The sequence below is a fragment of the Mustela lutreola genome, chromosome 14, assembly GCF_030435805.1.
Source record: "Mustela lutreola isolate mMusLut2 chromosome 14, mMusLut2.pri, whole genome shotgun sequence".
In the NCBI taxonomy this organism is placed as follows: Eukaryota; Metazoa; Chordata; class Mammalia; order Carnivora; family Mustelidae; genus Mustela; species Mustela lutreola.
This window is the reverse complement of record NC_081303.1, coordinates 17,133,020-17,148,127: the sequence shown is the minus strand read 5'-3', so window position 1 is coordinate 17,148,127 and position 15,108 is coordinate 17,133,020. Positions and strand designations below refer to the sequence as shown.

Here is a 15,108-nt window from a genome sequence, read left to right as displayed (position 1 = left end):
CATAAGGCCATCAGCTTATTTTTCAGCAAAAACTTTGTAGGCCATAAGGGAGGGGCATGATACATCCAAAGGAAGAAAACCTGCAGCCAAGAGTACTCTATCCAGCAAGGCTGTCATTCAGAATAGGAGAGATAAAGAGCTTCCAAGCCAAAAGTTAAAGGACTTCATGACCACTAAGCCAGCCATACAAGAAATATTGAAGGGAACTTTTTGAATGGAAAGGAAAGACCAGAAACAGGAATAAGAAAATTATGAAGCCCAAAGGCAGTAAAGTCAAGTACATCTATAAAAATGAGTCAAAGGATTCACAAAGTAAAAAAAAAGGTAAAGTAAGACACCATATACTTAAAATGTGGAGTGGGGAGGTGGGGAGGAGAGGAGTAAAGAATGGGTTTGGTCTGAAGTGACCATCAACTTAATGTAGACTGTTATATGCAGAAGATGTAATTGATAAACTCAACACTAACCACAAATCACGAGCCAGTCATAGATAATGCAAAAAAAAAAAAAAAAAAAAAAACAAAAACAAAAAACCAAAGAGAAAGGAATCCAAGTGTATCACTAAAGAAAGTCAACGAACTGTGAGAGAAAAGAGCAAGAGAGGAAAGGAACAGAAAAGAACTACAAAAACAACCATAAAACAAGTAACATGATGGCAATAAGTACATGTGTATCAATAATTACTTTGACTATAAATGGACTAAATGCTCCAATCAAAAGACACGAGCTTCTGGGATGGAGAAAAAAGCAAGACCTGCTGCCTATAAGAGATTCATGTCAGACCTAAGGACACATGCAGGTTGAAAGTGAGAGGATGGAGAAACATTTGTTATGTAAAAAGATATGAAAAGAAAGCCGGGGTAGCCATACCTATACTGGACAAAATATACTTTAAAACAAAGATTGTAACAAGAGACAAAGGACACTATATAATCATTAAGGGGACAATCCAATAAGAAGATACAGCAATTGTCAGTGTTTTCACATCAAGCCGCCACACCACTGCATCTGTGAGTGTCTGGGCTCCAGCTTGGTTTATGTGTGCATCCGCTAGCCAGGGGTGTCCTGGGGTTTCAGAAAAGCCAGAGGGAGGTTATTCTGGGGGTCTGAGAGTGTTAAAAAAAATTTCCATATTAATTAACAGTGACTGCTTCTTCAATTTATACCATTTTGGCTTGTGGACATTTTCGTAGGAACTCTCTAATTTTGGACATGAGGGGAACCTGTATCAGGAATATAAAGATCAAGGGGTGTTTCCTCAAAGAATTCACACTCCAGTGAGGGGAGGCAGACAAAAACCCATTAAAATACTACATGGCAAGTTCCCTGAAAGAGAGAAGCACAGGATAGGATGGGAACATAGAGCAGAGCCCTCACCCCCCACCCCCTCCCAGCTCAGCCCAAGAAAGGATTGGAAGCCCCTTCATGGAGGAGGCAATTTCTGAAAAGTTGCCAGATGAACACAGACATTAGCAGGGAGAGAAGGTGTGAGAAACATTTCAAGAGAAGGTTCAAAGTCAGACAGTGTGTGGCCTAATGACAGAACAGCAAGGTCAAGGATATCAGAGAGGACGTTAGGAGGCGAGTGATGAGAGATGAAAGCAGATCACAGAAGCCCTCTGGCCATGTCAGGTGATCTGAACTCTACCCCGCCGGTGTTAAGGGGCCAATGGCGGATGTTCGGCAAGGGGGTAGATAACTAGATCTGTGTATCAGAAGGACCACTGTGGAAACCAGGTGGAGCAAGACTCCACAGGGATGCCAGTGGGGAGGCTCTCGCGCTAGTCTGGGTGTGAGGTGAGCTGGGCAGACTAACAGAGTCACTGCGGTCATGAAGAAGGTTCCAGAATGATCAGGCAGTAGACTCTAGGACTTGGCAGAGGTGGCAGAGTTGAGGGAGAGACAAAGGGAGGAAGAGAAGCTTAGGATGAACCTATCTGTGGAAGAGAAGCTTAGGATGAGCCCATCTGTGGAAGAACGGAATCGCGGGGTGCTGTCTACCCCTGCGGGGAGCTGGGTCTCGTGGATCAAGTGTGTGGAGGCCAGTAGCTTCCCCTTCTCCACCTGGGCTCTTCTGGGGGCATCCTCAGCCCTTCCCATCATGTCACCTTCCATTCCAGTGGCACCGATGCCACTCAGCCCTTGGCTGGACCCTTCAGACTCACCAGATGCAGGGACTGTAACGACGGGGCCTTCTTCACTCTGGGGGTGCTGGTGTGGGGCGCCGGGCCCGGCGCAGGGGGCTGAAGCTGCTCCACACTATGGCTGCGGGCCTTGCCCAGCTTGGGCCTGGCGCCGTGGCCAAGGACCTGGAAGAGCTTTTTCAGCCCCAGGGTGGAGGCCAGGCTGGTGCTGCTTTTCTTGCTCCTGTCAGAAGGGGCGGCAGAGTGCGGCCCAGGTCGCGCGCTCACCCCCAGGGATGCTCTGCAATGCAAGGTTGGACGTGAAGCGGGCGGCAGGTGGCTGGGGGGAGGGCGGACCGTCCCTTGGGGTCCTGCGGGCCCCAAGACGGAGAGCCTTGTGGACAACGTGACAGGTGGCTACAGAAAGCCTGAGAGGACATCCGCAGGATGCTCTGCTTGGGCAGCTTTTCCAGACAAGAGCTCAGGCAAGACCCTGCGCCTCACCCCCAGCTACGGGCTCACCCACCCATTCATTCCATCCATTCATTCAGCATTTCTTCAGAGCCTCTCTGCTTTCTAGAAACAACAGGGGTATGTGACACGGCACAGACAAAGTCCTTACTCTCAGACTAGTAAATGAAGGAGAAAAACCCACAGCAAGTATCGAGAAATGCCAAGCCGAGAGAGAGGGTGGCCAACTCTTTCTGAGAAGATGGCATCGGGCTGGGAGCCGAACGATAAGGAGGAGCCGTCCTGCCGAGGCCGCAGGCGAGAACCCGGGGCAGGGGGAGGCCACAGCTCCCAGGCAGGAAGAGGCCCCATGTAGGCCACTAGCACCGGGTCGGAGCCCACAAGGCAGGCAGGTGGGCTGGATTCCACCAAGCACGGAAGCCAAGGTAAGGGGCAGAGAAAAAACCACTGGGGGTTTTCAGCAGGAAAAATGACATTATTTAATGGCTGCTGTGCCGAGAAGGAATGTAGGAGCGACCGTGAAGGCAAGAGCCACTGGAGCTGCTGGAGCTGTCAGAAAGAAGTCATGCAGCCCAGACCGGGAGAAAGCAGCTGGAGGGCCATGCCAGGGGCTCAGAGAGGCCGGCAGGAGGAGAGTGGGAGTGAGCACTGTGTGGATGGGGAATTTGCCGGAAGAAGGCCTGGGGAAGCGGTTCAGTCAGGGGCCTCTCGGCCTCGTGGAGAAAGCGAGTGTAGGGGCTGGGGTTCTGGAGAGCACAAGGCGCCAGAGATGGGGCCCTGGCTCTCCGTGTCACCAGGAATGTGGTGTAGTGCAGGAAAGAACGTCATGGCCACAGCACTGGCTCACCGAGACTGAGGACTCGGGGCGAGGACTCAGCCCCTCCGCGTGGAAGGAGAGAATGAATAGAAAGGTGAATGCCAGGCTTGTTTCCCAGCCCTGAGTCAGAAACGAGTGGCTCTCTGGCCACCCTGCCTGGGGAGCACCCCGAGAGTCGGGACTGTCTGTTCAAGTGTGCCGACCACAGTACCAGGAGCTTGAGGCCTAGGGTAGGAGCAAGCGTGTGCAACACACTCAGAGTGGCGGGGGGAGGAGTCTTACGGTGCCATGCCCAGAAGAAGTCTAGGAAGCCTCTAAGGATTTCGGAGTAGTGAGGCCAGTCATGCCACGGAGCGGGGGTCTCTTTCTCCACCCAGCCCCCCACGTCCCACAGTCAAGGCCCTTGCTCCCGTCACTCACCGGGATGGCACCTGCCCTCCAGGACTCATCTCTGGCCTCTGCAGACCTCCCTCTGGCTCCTGGCTGGACTCTGGCTCCTCCGAGGCCAGGGAGAGGGTGATGCTCACGGAACTGACCGTGCCAGCAGCTGCGGGGTCGGGAAAGCCCTGCACTCCTCCTGCAACGACCACAGCCCTCCCGTGTCGCTGAGCCGTCCCCGCAGGTCATGGTCATGGGAGGGGACATGCCCAACAAGAGAGGCGGGAGCCCCAGGAGAGAAGCAGAGGCAGTGGAGAGCCCCCCACACAGCAGGACAGGAATGAGGGGCTGTTTACTGCTATGGTAGCCCACCCCCAGCACCGCAACTGGCACACAGCTGGTGATGAATAAATGTCTGTACAATGAGGGGGCTGCTGGTGAGAAGTCATGCCCTTCCTATAACAAGAGACATGGTTGGGAATGGGGAACTTCTGCATTCCTGGGACGCAAACCACAGTCTTGTTGGCTAGGAGGTCTAACAGCTGTAATGACAGGCACCTTTCTGGAGCATGTCTGAGGTGCTCGGCAATGAATTAAACCCTCTACAGAGATGACGTCATGGGTTCCCAGGAGACAGGCTCTCCTAGGACCCCAGGTTACAGAGGAAGAGCCTGGAGCATGGAGGGCTAGCGTGGCCTGGCCAAGACCTCCTGGCTAATGAGAGGAGGAGTCCGAGCTGGAGAAGGCCAAGCTTTCCAGAAAGGCCAGCGGCTGTAGGACAAGAGCCTCTCAGGAAGTGGCTGGGGGCAGCCAGCAACTGGCCTAGAGCCCGCCCCACCAAAGAAACCAGACCTTAGAAGGGGGTGGGCAACAGGCAGCTCAGGGGAGTGCCTGCCTTCTACAGGCTCCCGTCAGCAGGGGAAGGAGAGGGAAAATGTCTGTGTCCCCATGTGCAGCAGAGGTGGTGGCGAGCACCCCCGGGGGAGGGCACTTGGCCGTCACATCTTCAGTAATGTCAGCCCGGTCTACCAGCTCTCTGTCCTCTTCCACTGTGTTTCCAGGCCCTGGATCCCTCCCAAGCCACCCCAACCCCAGGGCTGTCACAGTTCTGGACATGCGAAGGCAAGGCTGTGGGGGGCAGATCTGTTATCTCTGCCTAAGAGTGAAACGGCCGAGTTGCTCCCCTCAGATCACAGCACCAGGGATCAGAACCCATGACCAGTGATGCCCAGGACATCTTCCAAGGGCGGTGGTGATGTCCCTCACCCCCCTTTGTAGCCCTTCCTGCTGAAACCCAGGATCCTGTCCAGGAGGGCTGCGGGTCTGGGAGGGCTTTGCCTACTGACCGCTGTGTGACTAGACGGCATGTCTGCCTGGCCACAGAGGGTCTCGAGGGCAGGACTCCTGCTGAATTCGTTCACTTATGTACTCCCCACAGTGCCTGCTACGATGCCTGGCATGTAACAGGTGCTCCATCAGTGCTGAACGAATGAATGAGGGAATGAATGAAATGAAGATGTTGAAGGAAAGCGCCTCAACCATGCGATTGTAGGCACCGACTGCTCTAAGCAAACAGTAAACCTAGAGCTGTTCCATCATTCCTGCTCTGTTAGTAGTAAAACTCCCTTAAAGTCCAGGCCTCCAGGAGCCAGAGTTTGCTGCTTCTGTACACACCTCAGGGTCCCCCGCAGTCGGAGGGAATCACCCCTGCCTCCCTGACTTCTGCCTCCCCCTACCCACCCAGGAGGTGGCTAATTTGTGTCCAGGCTGATGTCGAGTCTTATAGCCAACCCACAGACCCCGCACGTTCTGGAAACACCTGCCACTGCTCTGAAGGGCTCCAAGAGGCTGCCGGGAGTATGCACAGCTATGCCATCGAGTCAGATGTAAGGTAAGGAAGGGCTCAGAGCACCTGGCCTGGGGTCTCTGCTTACCGTGGCTGCTGCTGTTCTCTGGGGGCAGCTCCTGGCTGCAGGGGCCCTCCTCTACCTTGCCCTCGAGGCCAGCCCCTCCAGGGGACTCCTGCAGCCTCAGAGGCGTGCTGTTGTTGCAGTTGTTGGTGGACAGGGCCAGCAGAGGATGCCTGACTGGAGGGCTGCAGGGCTGGGTCTGGGCAGGGGAGAGCTCACAGGTCCTGGGAACTCCACTTCTCGGAGGAGGCAGAGGCGGGTCCACAGGCTCTCTCTGCCTGCAGGGCCTAGCCAGGGCTGCCTTCCTGCGAGACACAGGTGAAGTGGTTTTCCTTGAAGATGGAGGGGTTGGTACCCAGCCTTCGGTGGAGAAGGAAGTCGGCTTCTGGGCCTGGTGCAGGGCAGAGGGCTCTGCGGGACTCTGTTGCAGGGAGGAAGCAGAGACGGTCTGGAGAGACTCATGGCTTCCTCCATCCAGGGCTTGTCTGCCTGGCACCGAGGACCCCAGCTTCGTGGAAGGGGTCAGGAGATAGGCTGTCCTGCTCAGAGCCCGGGAATCCACAGCGTGGACCCAGTGGTTTCCCAGCCCTGGTCCAGGCAGCTGCTGGGAGCCCAGAGAAGCTTTTTTGGATTCCAGGGTAGGCGGCTTGGCGCAAGCATCTTCTCTGGGAAACCGAGTCCCCTCGGGCAGGTGTCCTCTGCCTTCTGTCACCTCCGCGACGCCCTCCATGTGCTCAACCACCGGCAGGTAGTGAGGGGCCTGAGGGCTCCCTGGCAGCTCCGATCCGACCTTCCGGAACCACCTGGGGCCTCCTCGGGGCCTGGAGCTCCGCGGACGGGGGCTGTTGCTGCGGGCCGGGCCCCGAGCCCTGCTGGGCTGCGAGGTCCCAGCCTCCTCGCTGTCGGTCCTGCAGCTGTCGGAGGTGTCCGTGCTGTCCAGCGCCGAGTCCGCCTCCCCGGGACACACCACGTCTCCGATGTGCGTTTCCCGGATCCACTCGGTGTGGCCCCCCGGTTCGGCAGGGAGGGGCCTGAAGGGGGGGCTCGAGCCCCGAGCGCTGAGGGGCTCCGCCCGCACCCCCGGCCCGCCACCCGCCCCCTCGCGCTCCCGGAGGGCCCTGGGGTCCGCGCCGGGGCGCCTGTTGTCGAGGCAGCTGCCGCAGGCCTGGCACTTCCTGTCGCTGCCCCGCGCGGGCGGCACAGGGAAGCCCCTCTGCTCCAGCCGCCCCACGAGCCGGCAGAGCGCGCCCTCGCCGGCGTCGGTGCGCGCGAAGCCCCCGCGGACGTAGTGGGCGAGCTCGGGCTTGGAGCGCAGGGGGCCCTGCGCCGCCGAGTGCCCCGCGCCACCCCGCGCTGGGCGCTGCCGCAGCCGCTCCAGGTAGCGGGACTCGGCGTCGCGGGCTGACTCGTCCTCGAAGCGCACGCGGGACGGGGAGGCGCCCCGCTTCGGCCACTGCCCGCTGCTTGACTCCCCGCTGGAGGAGTCGCTCGTGTTCCCGTTCTGCGGCGTGTCTCTGCAGGCAAAGGGCATCCTCGCGTCCGGGGCTGGGCTTCTCCGGCCGTCTCTGGTGGGGAGACAGGGGGAGACAGGTCACAGGCAGGAGACCCGGAGGAAGGTACCCCGGGGGACAGCTCTGTGATAACCGCAATTCCAAAGTTACCCCACGTGGGTTCCGAGTAACTTCCAAGCCCATCCCGAATCTGAGACCCAGCACTGCGCAAAATCGATAGGCGCTTCTTTACTTTTGGCTTTCCTTCTGTAGCCTGGCACAGCCTGATTCAAGATGAAACGTTATATAGGAACAGGGGATGTACAGAAGGATGACAGCAAAATCCTCGTAGTGGGGTGTGCGTGCGTGTGTGCGCGTGCGTGTGTGCATGCACTTAGGAGGCGAGCCTGTCATTCATGGGCATTGGGTAGGGATGAACTCTCCCAATGCTGTATTTGCGATAAAGGTTTAATGGGAAAGTGAATTTTAAGTCTCCACAGAGCATGTGGTGACCTGAAGTCAGGGTTTCTAAGCATTCTTGCTCCCACGGATGCCCATTCAGGGTTCCTAACCATCTTGCTCAGACAAAATTTGGACAGAATGCTACCAATGTTTCTCCTTGGGCTCTGCATCGTCTGTTTCAGCACCCACCTACCTGCCCTCCTCAGCCCCTTCCCCACACTCTGAAAAGCTGTGAGGACAGGATTGTGCTAGGAAGAGTCATCCTGTCACTGGCCTTTGCTCCGGGAGACACTGTGCTGGTGGTCAAGTCCTGCTCCGCTCAAGAAAACAGTACATAAATCTCACACCAGGGCCCCCCGGAGCCAGGAACTTGAGTTTCCAGGCATTTTCTATCAAAGGCTGCCTAAGGAAAGACTAAATGTCCCCCTCCTTTCCCCTGCAGTGGCGTCCCTGTCAATGCACTGCTCAGTGTTTGACATTCACACCATCTTTCTCATTTATCACTTCTCTATCACTCCCACTGGACTCCTGCCTTTTACCCAGACTCCTTGCCTCCTGTCTGCTGGTCCTTCTGGAGCACAGCCTTGTCACACTGTCCCCCAAGGGGGTACAAGATTCAGCTCCCAGTCTTTGTGGTAAAAACACCAGGCCTCCACCTTCTGCAATGTTTTCCTCCCCAGCTCTGCCCCCCCACCAACCACTCTAAAGGGCCCCCCAGGCTTCCTACCTCATCCCCCTCATGCAGCCTGCTTGCCCTATTTCCTGGGTATTTTTTGGGGGGGTGGGGTCTTTTTTCTTAACCTGCCTGCATCAGAATCCTATCTGTTACATGTTACCTGCTGCATCGACATCCCACATGTGATGGTTACTTTTGTGCATCTACTTGATGGGTACCACGGTGCCCAGCTACTTGGGTCTTCTGGATGTTTTTGTGGAGACATTTTTTGGGTAAGGTTAAATTTAGGTGGGCAGACTTTGAATAAGGTTGATTACCATCCACGATGTGGCTGACCTCATTCAACCCACTGGAGGCCTGAACAGCACAGATACGGATCTTTCTGGAGCAAGAAGGAATTCTGCCAATAGACTAAATGCCTTTAGATTGGAGTTGCTACTCTGCCCTGAGTCTGAAGCCTGCCAGCCTACCCTGCAGATTTTGGACTTATCATGCCTCTATGATCACATAAGTCAATTTCTTAAAATAAATCTCAGTCCCTCTCTCTCTATACACACACACACACACACTCTGTCTCTCTCTCACAATCACATACATGTGTGCACACACACACACACACACACACACACCCCTGTTGGTTTTTCCTCTGAAGAAACCTAATGCACGGTGATCGTATCTCCTCCTCTGAACACCTGCACCACCGGCCCCACTCATGTGTCATCACAGACTCCCAGGATGTTAGTGCTGGAAGGCTCTTCTGTGGCCACATGGTCTGACCTCATTCCTAGAAAGGAGAGGCCACACAGGACCAGCTCCCAGGCTGACGGGCACCTGAGCGGCTGCAAAGGCAAGCCGTGGGTATGTTTTCGCCCTCAGACAGGGCCACAAAAATAGAACTAGACCCTGACTGAGCTGGTGGTCTAGTCCTGCCTGGAGACAGGAGCCTGCATTTTGGAGACCTGCTACCTCTTTCCAATTGCTTAGAAATGTGCCCACATATGCAATCATCTATACTGGTGTAGTCCATGTGTTATGTTACTGTTTTTAGTCCTCAAAGTGTCTCCGAAGCCTTCCCTAATGTTACCTTCCTCTGGCCCCCCCTTCCCCCACCTCCCCCAACAGAGAAGTAGACTCTTCTCTAGTAGCATTGTGTACAGAGCACAACTGGCTCAAGCTGCCTGGAGACGCCAGCAACTTATTATAATGAAATGTCTGTGGGCGATTAGTGGATTTACTAATCCTTCCCCGAACTCGATGCTCCAGTGACTCTGGAAGAAGGATGCCAATGCTTTCCAAAAGGCTGCCTTAACATGAGTTTCTCCTTCACCAAGCTTACGGCTACCCAACAGAAGGACAACTCCGATACACAATTAAAAGGAAAGGAGTTCAGACAGCAGCAGGAAGAAACCATACATGCTTAATGGTTACTGTTAAAACATGCCAGCCAGTGGGGACAGCGGCCCGGACACAGACACAGCATCCACTGGACTGGGCGGGCTGTCCGTCCCGGCTGTCCTTTCTGTCTGAATAAATGGCATTGCCTCTGTGGCTCACGTGCACGTGACTGGTGCCCTGGGGGTATCACTGGCCAGCCCTATCTACCCCTGCCTCTGTGTCTTGACAGCAAAGCCACTGGCTGACCTCCCAGTCCTGATGGGTTGGAATGGTCTGGATGGCTGAGGGGGTCCAATACGGTGTATAAAGGCTACCATCATTGGGAATCGGGGGTGGGCTGTGAGGTCAGAGAGACATTGCTCAAGACTGAGTCTCTGCAAAGCTCCACGGGAGCCAGCTACGGCTGAGAGCTTAGGGCCCTCCCTCACCCGGGCCTCGTCAGGCAGAGTACAGGCTCAAACCTTGGAGCCTAGGCCTCCGATCCCTCAGGCCTGCTGGTCACCTAACTGGGAATGCTGAGCGGGCAGAGGAAAGTGACAGCCAGGGTCCTGCCTGCCACACTAAGGGGGGTGGGGGGCGAACACTTCCTAAATCATGCAGCTTCAAGTGCCACAGGGCAAGCACAGGGGCCTCCCTGGAGGCGGCGACTAGGTGTTGGCTAAATATTTCCCTGCCTGGGGATGCACTGGGTCCTGGGGGCCTGCACAGCGGCTGCTAATCCTGACTCCAGTATCTTTCAATGAGCACTGCTCCCCCGGAGGAAATTTTTTTTTTTTTTTTTAAACTACTGTCAAGCACGTGGGTCTGCCTGCTTTGAGGCCTGAGTGGAACCTGTGCTTAAAAGCTCTGCTTGGAGGAATTCTGCAGAGCTATCAGTCCTCCTGTTGTCTGGAGCTCACACTCAGCCGGGCCCTATCTACCCACTGCGCACAGCAGTCGCAACGCCTACGGGCCACGATACTTCCAGGGACCCATGAAAATGTTTCAATTTCTTTTCAAATCAGAAGAAAACAGTCTTTAAAGTCTAAGAAAACATTTTAATATGGGATACCTTTAAATCAGCATGGTCGTAAACTGTAACTTTTAACTTTTATTATGGAGGAAGGCAGACAAGGCCAGAATGCCTTGGGACCCCCAAAAGTCATAATGTGGGTCTGCTTTCAGAGAGGGGTTTGCAGCTGAGATGTGAAGTTCTTCGCTAGGATCGCCCCCTGGGTGGTTCAGGGTCTCCCTGCCTGTCTCCGCATGGCCAGGGAGGTTCCTGGGATCCCTGAGCTGGGGACCGTTCTCTGTTGGTGCCTGTGAATCCCCTGGAGCCCCGAGCGCTGGCCCTTGAAGACCCCACCTTGCACCTGTGTCTCTTCCTCTGCTCAGGATCTGAGGGGTCGCTGTCCATGTGGGGGTTTCTGGGTCAGCTCTCCAGAGCCCTCTTGCCGGGAAGGGAAGGCTCTAGCCAGAGAATCCACATCCCATCCCCATCTCCCTGGAACAAGAGGCGAGCGGAAGCCCTTTCTGGAGGCTCACTTCCTATAACAGTGCGTTTCCAACCACACGATCCATGCAACCCACACATGCTCTAGAGTCTTAATGGAGCCACGACCTGACACAGGACAAGAGCTCTTGTGGTGCACCCCCCTCCCGGACCCTGCATCTTTCTGGCATGTTCTGCCCTCCTGGTATTAGGAATAGCAACCTCAGTGTGCCTGTGCCCCAAATGGCAAAAGTCTGTGTTTCCAGGAGCTACGGGGTTTCTACACTGATTTGCTTCCAGAAAAGGCAGCTACTGCCACCTCTTCACCTGCGGGAAAAGCCTGTCTCTTCGGGCCTACCCCAGCCACCTCCAGCCAGACCTAGGACAGAGAAGGCTTTCTGGAGGCTGCCCCCTCTCTCCCATCCATCTTTCACTGAACTGCTCTTTGGAAGGAGGGATGCCTCTGGGCCGAGGGCGGGGGAGGGTACGGGGGTGCTGGTGCGTCTGACTCAGGCCTGGGGCCTGTGTGGCATCTCCATGTGAACTCAGGATGGCTCTCCAGGGTGATCTGACAAGCATAACCTTTAGAAGCATCTGCAGCGAGCCATCTGGCGTTGATTTTTCAGCTACCCCCTCTGAGGATTCACCAGTGCTGCCAAGTCGAAGTAATTCTTTTCTGGACACGGCAGCTGTTAAAGTGGGTCACCTTGCATTTCCATAGCATTTCGATAGCCAGGGGACAGCCTGACGAAAGGGAACGTACTTTAAGGTCAGTGACTGGGATTGTTATGAGCTGCTTGGGGGATCTGGGGAACAGAAGGTGTCCAACAGGACCGCCATACAGTCACGTCTGCTTTGCAAATCATCCTCTTGACTGTTTTGTGGCTACAAAACCCAGCCCAAGGATCTATAGAAAGTGGAACGGAGGGCTCTGGGTGCCACATACATGCAGAGGAGAAGAGTTTGGATGCTCCCAAGAAGCCATGCCCATTCCCAGCTAGTGTCCTCCAAGCACACTGAGACAAGGCACAGATGCAGAAATAAAAGGGGAGCTTGCTTGCCGGGTTAGGATCTCTGGAGCCCCTCCTAGGTGTCACCGTGACACTGAACCCAGAGGCAGGCCTCAGCCCTCTGCACATGCTGGAGTCACCTCAGCGGAGCCATGACCTTCCATGAGCGGGCTCAGCGCTCCCCATAAGAGGTCCAGTTCCACTGAGAATCCCCGCTCCCGCTAGTACCACGTGATGGAAACCAGCACAGCCAGCGTGCCCATCACAGGCTTTGTCAACAGCGCAGACGTCCTGCTTTGGGGCTGGCCCGGTGTGGCACGGGCTGGCAGCTCCGGGTCAGGCCCACCCAGATGCACCGGCTCGGGTGTGTGAACTCCAGGTGTCAACGGTTCCTGGAGGGGCACAGCACACGGAACGGCGCGATGACAGGATCAAGGTCACCCAAGGAGTGGTCACCTAGGTGAAGTGCTGGTCTGAATGTCCTTGAACTTGTTCATATCCAGTCGGCTCACCCCCACCCATGACCCTAACATCGTGAAAGCAGGGTAATGTCCAATTAGGCCATTCTGACCTCTCTCCTCCTCTACGGATCTCGTATCCAACTGCCCGATAGGCAAGTCCAGGGCGAGGTTCACGGGCAGCCCCCTCCAAAGCCTGACCCTGCACCTAGACTTCACCCCCAGGCTGAGGCACCACCAAACCTCCAGATACCCAGTCAGACCCTGGGCTTCACCCGGGATGCTTCCCTGCCTCACACTTCCCATGTCCAGTTAACTCACAGGCTACGGGTCACTAACCCACACAGTCCCCACTCTGCACGGGGCTCAGTTCTAAACACCTGACACGTGGGACTTCATGTAATCCTCACAACAACCCCGTAGGATGGGCGTTGTAACAATTCCCACTGTGCAGATGACAAAACTGAGGCACGGAGGCTTCCCTAATGGCATACAGCCGGTATGAACCCACTGGTCTGGTTCCAGAGTCTCAACATGTCTCCCTTCTCTGCTGCCTCAGTAAACCTGCCTGCTTCTGGCTCTTGGCAATGCCTTGTCTCTGCAGCCTCCTCCCGGTCCCATCTCACCAGGACCACAGCACAGCGCGCTCACTGCCCCGGGGCCCCTGGATCGGATCCAGAATAGCTTTACCAAGATGCACGTGTGGTCATGCTCTCTACCTACGTCAGATCCTGGAGATTTCCTCCACACTGTTCAACTTGACTTCCACGACGCGCTTCCACTGAGCTCTCTGGCCTTCAAGCCACTCCCTCCACCTCCCTCGACACCAAGTCAAGGTGCGTTGAGAGACTAAATGATTCAGATCAAGGCCCTGACATGGGAACCACGCACGCAGACAGAGGGAGGAGTGAGCGGCGGCCTTTCGGCCAGATCCTACCTCTCCTCCCTGCCACAGCCCTCCTCGGCCAGCCTGGCCGGGGCCCCACTCACCGGCCACCCTGGGCAACGGCGGGCACGATCTCATGGCTGGCACGGAGGGGCCGCGTCCGGGCCTTCATGCGGGCTCGCTGCAGCAGATGCTTGGCTTCCTCATGCCTGGGGCTCAGCACAGACTCCGGCTTGGGACCAAAGGTCCTGCAGGGTGACACACGGGCCAGAGCAGGTGGGGGAGGGATTAGAAGAAAATAACACGGATTAGAAGGGCTTTCACAGCTTGGCTGTGCCAGAAAATGCCCTGCATGTGCAGCCTTCCTTGTCCAGCTCCTGCACAAAGGGTGCCGGCCCGGGGCCTGGGGTCCTGGGCCTAGGGTCTGGGCGATGGCTCTGGACATGGCCGGGGAGCTGGCCCGCCTTGGACATCTGCTCAGTGACCGGATGCAGAGATCCCAGGAGGATCTAAGAAGGGCAGGGAAATCTCCAGATTATTCTATTGTTCCTTCCCTGGGCAGGCAATGGGAGTTATCCGGGAGGGCGGGGGAAGGGCCTGGCATTGTCGGACTGGGCCCGTGCCCAGCCAGATGGTCTTTACACACATCACCTCCCTCTCTCCTTCTGCCTCTCTTTGCACCCACACGTACCCATGCAAGCCCCCACCGCAGACACGAGGAGTCAGGCCTCAGCCCGTCGCATTCTGCTCCTTGCGGAGAATGACATTTCTGTAAATCTTGGTGCTTGCTTGCCTCAGTCCCCATCCAAACCCATCAGGCATCAGCTCAGGGCTGAGAGAAGTTAAGCTAGACCCACACCAAGTCAGCCAATGGCTCGAATTTCGTAATAAAGGTCCTCTGCCAGCCCTCCCCACCTGCCAGATGTGTGGCCTCCCGGGCCGGTCCAGAGCCACAGTCCAGAGCGGTGGCCCTCTTTCAAAGCTGTCTGGCCAACAGTGACTTACAGCCCACACCAGGGTACAGAATAAGGCAGCCCCACAACCTCCCACTGACAAGCCATTTTTCTCCGCCGAGCTCCCTCTCCCCAGCCAGGCTGGCCCAGGGCAGGTGTGCTCGCTGCTTGACAGATGAGGACGTTCTGCAGCAGACACGAACATTTGGCACACAGCTCAAGGTCGAACATCAGTGGAGAGCAAAGCAGACGATCGCCAGCCCCCCTGCCTCCAGTCTCCTTCCCACACCCTCTGTCGTCTCCTTCCTCCCGTCCCTGGGTCCCCAGGGCAGCCTGAGAGGCCTTGTGGCTGGAGTCACACTCTTTGATGTGACTTCAGCATCCCCCGCGGCTGCCCCTGTCCGCACTGTCACAGCTGCTGGGCTGTCTTCACCGGGGAGGGTCCACTAAAAGAGAGCCCAAGCAGGTAGAGGCTCAGCCAGGCTTAGATCTCAGATGAAAGCCCCCCAAATCCTGTGTCTCGCCCACCGCATGGGTGACCCCAAGAAAGGGGCCTGACCGGGGGAAGGCAGCAAGCAGTTTCCTGGATGACAGATGACAGATGTGAG

General features: G+C 56.2%; 1 protein-coding gene across 6 annotated transcripts in view; it reads right to left on the bottom strand.

Annotated features, from left to right (window-relative positions):
• The window catches only part of KIAA1614 (KIAA1614 ortholog), a 48,233-nt gene that overhangs the window by 8,994 nt on the left and 24,131 nt on the right, over window positions 1–15,108 (bottom strand). For 4 of the 6 annotated variants that reach the window (XM_059146826.1, XM_059146827.1, XM_059146825.1 and 1 more), the window contains exons 4-7: window positions 13,652–13,795; window positions 5,724–7,264; window positions 3,832–3,988; window positions 2,166–2,424 (exon numbers count right to left, since the gene is read on the bottom strand). In XM_059146826.1, coding sequence (XP_059002809.1) covers window positions 2,166–2,424; window positions 3,832–3,988; window positions 5,724–7,264; window positions 13,652–13,795 — 2,101 coding nt within the window. The remainder of the gene's footprint in view (window positions 1–2,165; window positions 2,425–3,831; window positions 3,989–5,723; window positions 7,265–13,651; window positions 13,796–15,108) is intronic. The other 2 variants (XM_059146828.1, XM_059146829.1) reach the window with 1 other exon arrangement.